Source organism: Orycteropus afer, unplaced genomic scaffold (assembly GCF_000298275.1).
Source record: "Orycteropus afer afer isolate SDZICR_OR568_19922 unplaced genomic scaffold, OryAfe1.0 scaffold00074, whole genome shotgun sequence".
NCBI classification, from domain to species: Eukaryota; Metazoa; Chordata; class Mammalia; order Tubulidentata; family Orycteropodidae; genus Orycteropus; species Orycteropus afer.
In genome coordinates, this window is record NW_006921661.1 from 9,523,243 (window position 1) to 9,529,060 (window position 5,818).

The 5,818-nt window shown below is 51.1% G+C and overlaps 1 protein-coding gene across 1 annotated transcript in view; it reads left to right on the forward strand.

Annotated features, from left to right (window-relative positions):
• ARAP1 (ArfGAP with RhoGAP domain, ankyrin repeat and PH domain 1) overlaps positions 1–5,601 on the forward strand; it is a 55,473-nt gene extending 49,872 nt beyond the window's left edge. The window contains exons 29-33 of the mRNA XM_042780953.1: positions 1,681–1,763; positions 3,566–3,616; positions 3,797–3,860; positions 5,130–5,279; positions 5,584–5,601. Of these exons, the coding sequence (XP_042636887.1) occupies positions 1,681–1,763; positions 3,566–3,616; positions 3,797–3,860; positions 5,130–5,279; positions 5,584–5,601 (366 nt within the window). The remainder of the gene's footprint in view (positions 1–1,680; positions 1,764–3,565; positions 3,617–3,796; positions 3,861–5,129; positions 5,280–5,583) is intronic.
• Positions 5,602–5,818: the final 217 nt, after the last annotated feature.

Sequence of the window (5,818 nt, forward strand, 5' to 3'; positions counted from 1 at the left end):
TGGTGACCAGGGCTGATCTTTAGGTCAATTCTCAGGTCCCAACACCACTTGGAAATATTCAGGCTGTTGGTCCCATCAGAGTAGCTGACAGTCTGCAGCTCCAGCCATCTCTGTACTCAACTGTTTTCATTCAGGTTTTTTCACTGGTTGGTGCCTAATCCACTTCTGTATAGTTTGTTTCAAAGCTTGGGGCTCCAGGATTATCTTCTGTATCTCTGTCAGTTGGTTTTTCTTTTCTTTGTTGAAGAGGGTCTGTATTGCTTGTCTGCCCCTTCCTCCATCTTACCAGAAGTCTCTCCCCACTTCTTGTTTCTGCCACATCTGTAGCCTAATTTCCATTCCCTGGGTGGTGCAGATGGTTAAGCACTGGGCTACTAAACGCAAGGTTGACAGTTCGAAAGTAAGGCCTAGGGATCTGCTTCCAAGAGGTCACAGCCTTGAAAACCCTTGGAGCAGTTCTACTCTGCACACACAGGGTCACCGAGAGTCAGAATCAACTCCATGGAAACTAACAACACCACCAGCAGGGTGAAAGTGAGGTGAAGATTCCCTAGTAAGCCCCTCCTAACCACACCCCCTGTGACAACACAGAAGCCACCACCAGGCCCTAGACAGCCCATCCTTTTTTGACATCACAGGGAAGTCCATTAATTCCTGATAGTCTTTCTACTTCCCCTGGCTATCCCTTAGTCCGTTCTCTGAGCTCCTGCCCACTAGCCATGCCTGGGGGTGGCTGGAAGCAATGGTGGGTGTGAACAGGGTGGGGGTGGCTCCGTCTTAGACCCCAGTTTTGGTTGTAAGTGAGTCGTCTGCCCCTGCTGTCCACCCTGGTACCCTGCTGGCTCCAGGGGTGCCTGGTGGCAGGGAGGGCTTGGAGCAGGTAGCCCTGGAACAGGAAGAAGACTCATTAGTTTGACCTCCAGCCAGCCTCTTCCTCGGGGGTCATTGCTTCTATCCCCCTGCTTCTGAGCCAGCCTGTTCTTCCCAAGCCTAGACCCATATGCAGAGGTGGGAGCCAGATGCCAGAACGTTTGTAATCTGGTGCCCCTGCCCAGTACATTGGTCTTTTCGCTTCCTGACCTAGACCACTGGGAATTCTTCCTTTGGTCTGTCAAACTGCCATTCTGCTTAAGCTTGAGGCATTAGTCTTCTTGTGGAACCAAAGAACTAGTAACTGCCAACCCACCATAAGCTTTAACGTTCACACAGTCAACCCTCGAGCCTCCATGGGGTGAGCAGGGGTGAGGAATGAATAATCTGAGACAAATGTAGACTCGAGCAGCTGAACAAGGCACTCCTATCACACATGCTCATTCCAGTTGGGTGCCTAAGAATTATGTGCGGCAGTTTTCTCTCCACAAATGATCTGATTCAGGCCGATGTGACAAGTCACTTCCAATTTGCAGGGACGCAGGAAGGAACTGGACCTTGCTGCTCTGGAGTGGCTGCCACGGGGCTAAGGGTTGACTGTCTGATGCTGCTGCTGGAAGGGGTGGCACTCTAGGAAGGAAGGCCCGAGTGTCAGGGCCAGGGGCAGCTTAGGCTGGATTGTGAACAAGGAGGGCTTTGCCAGGAAGGCTTCCTAGAGGAGGTGCCATGGGCTTGGATGCAGAGTGGGGCTGGGAGTGGGAGGCCTGCACTGACTGAAGCCACATTCTCCCTCTACTTTCCCTACCCCAGAGTCACCGGCCTGAGAAGGAGTGGCCTGTCAAGAGCCTCAGAGTCTACCTGGGAGTGAAGAAGAAACTCCGGCCTCCCACGTGGTGAGCTGGGGCTGGGAAGATGGGCCTGTGGCTGGGGCCTGTGGGAGCTCAGAATCAGATGAGGTACAACTGGGAGCCTTGAACCTGATGGGGAAGGCTCTGAGAGCTGGTATCCCCTGGTGCACTGATTTCAGACAAAGCAGCATCAGAATCACCTGGAGACATGCTAGAAACGCACATTCTCAGGTACCACCCCAGACCCACTGACTCAAGGATTCTAGAGGCGGGTCCCAGCAATCTGTTTTTCTTTTTTACCACCGATTTTTATTGTGATTTCGGTGAACGTTCACAGAGCAAATTCATTTCCCATACAGCAGTTCATACACATTTTGTTTCATGACACTGACTGCAATTCCCCACAATGTAACAGCTCTCTTCCCACATTCTTCCTGTAGTTACCTCTTCCTTGTGTCCTTGTTCCCTATGCGTTCCTGCCCCCTGAGCTATCTCCCTATGCAAATAATCGCCCTTCTGTTTTCCCATGATTGATCGTTCTAAGGAGTGTATCTATCTGAAGTAAATATTCACCCTATATACCTGTCTGTTGTTTGGCTATAAGTCCTGGGAGTGAGTTCAATTCCAGGCCTAAAGGGTAACTAGGGGCCATAGTCTTGGGGGTGTCACCAGGCTCTATGAGACCAGTAAACCTCATCTTTTTATGATTTTGAGTGTTGTTCCACATTGTTCTCCCACTTTATCCAGGGTCTCCTGCACTGATCCCTTTCTGAGTGGTTGATAGTGGTAGTCAGGCACCATATAGTTCTGGTCTCATGGTCATACAGGCTTAGGTTCACATGGTCCACAAGTCCATTGGACTAATTGTTTCCATGGGTCTTTGGTTTTCTTTACTCTTCTTTGTTCCAGATGAGGAGAGACCAATTGTTGCATCTAGATGGCCATTTATAAGCTTTTAAGAACCTAGTTGCTACTCACTAAAGTAGGATGTAGAACAATGTTTTTGTACAGTATGTTATGCCAGTTGAGCTTGATGTCCCTCGCAACCATGGTCCCAAGTCCACAGGTCCAATAACTCACTCCATCAGGGTAGTTGACTGTGCCTAAAAAGTTACCATAACTTTGCCAGCCTATTCTATTTATATGGACATTTCTTACAGAATATATAAATATGTATGTAGAAATATGTCTGCCAGCCTTATATATGTTTATGGATATATTGTCTTTTGCCTCGACTTACCTGATCATTCAATCTGTCTATCTGTGTATCTACCCATAGATTAATGTTTTTATCACTGATAATGCAGTCCAGCAATTTGTATTTTAACGAGCCCTCCACATAACTTGGATGCTTGCTGATGTTTGAGACCCACTGGCCTGGGTTCAAATCCTGTCACTGACTAGCTCTGGGACCTTTCTCTGTCTCAGTTCCCACATTTGTAAAGTGGGGAAAATAATGGGATGACTGTTTCAAAGGGTGGTTATAGGTTTTAAAAAGTTGAAAAGTGGTACCTAGGCACTGTTAGCGTGTTAGTTGCAGTCAGCAGACTTGGTTTTCTGATGTTTTTCCTTTCATCAACTGGCTGTGCATGGTTGTCTCTCTGGGGCCAGGGCAGGTCTCAGGTTGAGGTGAGGTTAGGGATAGGGTGGAAGTTTGAGGGGCTAAGGGCCTGGGGGACTGATGGACACTGTGAGAGAAAGAGACAGTGGTCAGGATGTGCCTTGCTGGCTAGAAGGCCCTGCCCTGTGCCCCTGGCTCCAACCTAGCTACTGGGCTATGTCCTGGGGAACCTGGGCTTTGAGGTTTCGGCAAGCTGTCAATGACCGCTTATCCCCATCCTCTGCAGCTGGGGATTCACTGTGGTGCATGAGACGGAGAAGCACGAGAAACAGCAGTGGTGAGTGAGGGCCTCACCCTGAGATCCAGGGCTGAGAAGAGATGGTAGCAATTCCCCCTCAGCTGGGTCCTCTATAACTTCCCAGACCTGTGCCTGCCCTGAGACCTTGGGCTGCGGGAGCGGGCAGGGGTCCCTCCATCAGGTCCCTGGCAGCATCTAGACCTATCCCCCACCCCACAGGTACCTGTGCTGTGACACACAGATGGAACTCCGGGAGTGGTTTGCCACCTTCCTCTTTGTGCAGGTACCAGGTGCAGGATGCGGGGTAGGGCCCTGGGTAGGCTTCTGTTATGGACAGTGGATGTGTTTGCTTTTTCATTATTCATGCTCCCCACCTGCCTCAAGGAGATTTTTTGAGTTGGCTTTTAATTCATTTATTCAATAAGCCCTGCCTGGTACCTGGTCTGGTTCAGCCTTGAGCCAGACATACAAAGGACAGGGAGGCTGCAGACCTGGGCCCTGCTCTCAGGGTACTCCCCGTGTGAAGAGGAAAAAAGACCCAGAAGTAGCCCACTCTGGCCCAGTGTGATCACTGCTGTAGTAATTGGGAAGCCCAGGGATCCTGACCTGGTGGAGTGGTAGATGGGAGTAGGGAGCTGAGTCTTTGGGGGATGAGGGAGACTTCATTAAGCAAAGAGTTGGGGAACAGCTTCTAGGCAGAGGGAACAGTTTAAGCAAAGGCATGGACATCGAAAGAGAACTACAAGATGGTTCAAGGGAGTGTAAAGCCAGGAGGGCAGGGAGTCAGGAACAAAATCTTGAAGAGCTTTGCCCATACCTTGAGCATACCAGGGAAGCTGAACTTGACCCAATAGGCACAGGGGACCCCAAGAGTGTTTTAAGCAAGAGAGAGTAGGGTGTAGGTTTGAGTCTGAGAGGGCTCATTCTGGATGCGGCATGCAGGGGGGAATGGGTTAAAAGGCAGAGCTTGGAGGTGAGTAGGCCAGTGAGGAAGCTGCTGCGTGGCCCAGACAAGAGCAGGGTAGTGGTGACTTCTAAGCCAGAGCAGAGCCACAGGGCCTGGGTTAGACTTAAAACAGACAAGTTAAAGGTTTTTAAATGAGAGCCCAGAATTGCTTAGGGAAAGGTGAGAGAAAATTGTGTCAGGCCCTGGGCTGATGTAGCTAAATTCTTTCATCCCAAGCTTCTCGGTAATGAAGATCTAGAGGGAAACAGAGTGGGTTCTTTATTCCGGGGTCCTGATAAAAGGAAGCAGAAGCACAGCCATGCATCTGTAGGGGAAGTGTTTCCTTGGTACTGCATTCTTGGAGGGGTTTGTTTGGTGGATACTGAAATGGGAGTTGTTGAGTAACATAACTGGGCTGTGTTTTGCCAGGGATACAGTCATGTTCTCCTAACAGCTGCTTCTCATGTTGTTGGAGATGAAAGTTGAGGGAGTCACCTCAGATCAGAGTTCAAGGCATTTCTGGGAAGGGTGGGTTGATCTGGTGCAAGTGGCTGGGTGAGCTGAAGCAAGCCCAGGTCCAGCCCCCACCTCTCCCCTGTTCCCCAGCATGATGGCCTGGTGTGGCCCTCGGAGCCTTCACGCGTGTCTCGGGTGGTGCCTGAGGTCCGGCTGGGCAGTGTGTCGCTGATCCCCCTGCGTGGCAGTGAGAACGAGATGCGCCGGAGTGTGGCTGCCTTTGCTGCAGACCCCCTGTCTGTGAGTGCTTCTCCATCCTTGTGGACAGGGGGGTAGGACCTGCCTGGACACTCATTTTGCTCCCCATGACTCACCTGTCTGCTTTTTTGCTCTGAGTGCTCTCCAGCTGCCTCCTTCTGCCCTTAGTAGGGATCCCCTAGGCACCTTTGGTTCACATAGTTCACAGGAACCCGCTTTGTACCCTAGCTAACTTGAGCACTTGCACGTGGGATATGGAGAGTGGATGCAGAAGCTTCTAGAGGGCCTCGGGCCCCTGAGCCTTCACAAAGTGCTTATGGCATCTGGGTTCTCTCTTTTCCCACAGCTTCTCCGCAATGTCTGAGCACAGGAGGTGACCCCTGGTGCTGGGACTCTGCCACTGTGAAGCCTGCCTTCCTGTCCAGACAGTCCTCATACCCTGTGTGTCTCTTGTGAGCCAGCAGGGGGCACACGAGGAAGCTGCATTCCCACATGCCAGCCCTGCCTGCTGCATGGGGTTCCCCGGCTGTGGGGGCAACAGGGTCTGCCTGGGGAGGAACTTGGTTTACTCTGTCCACCTA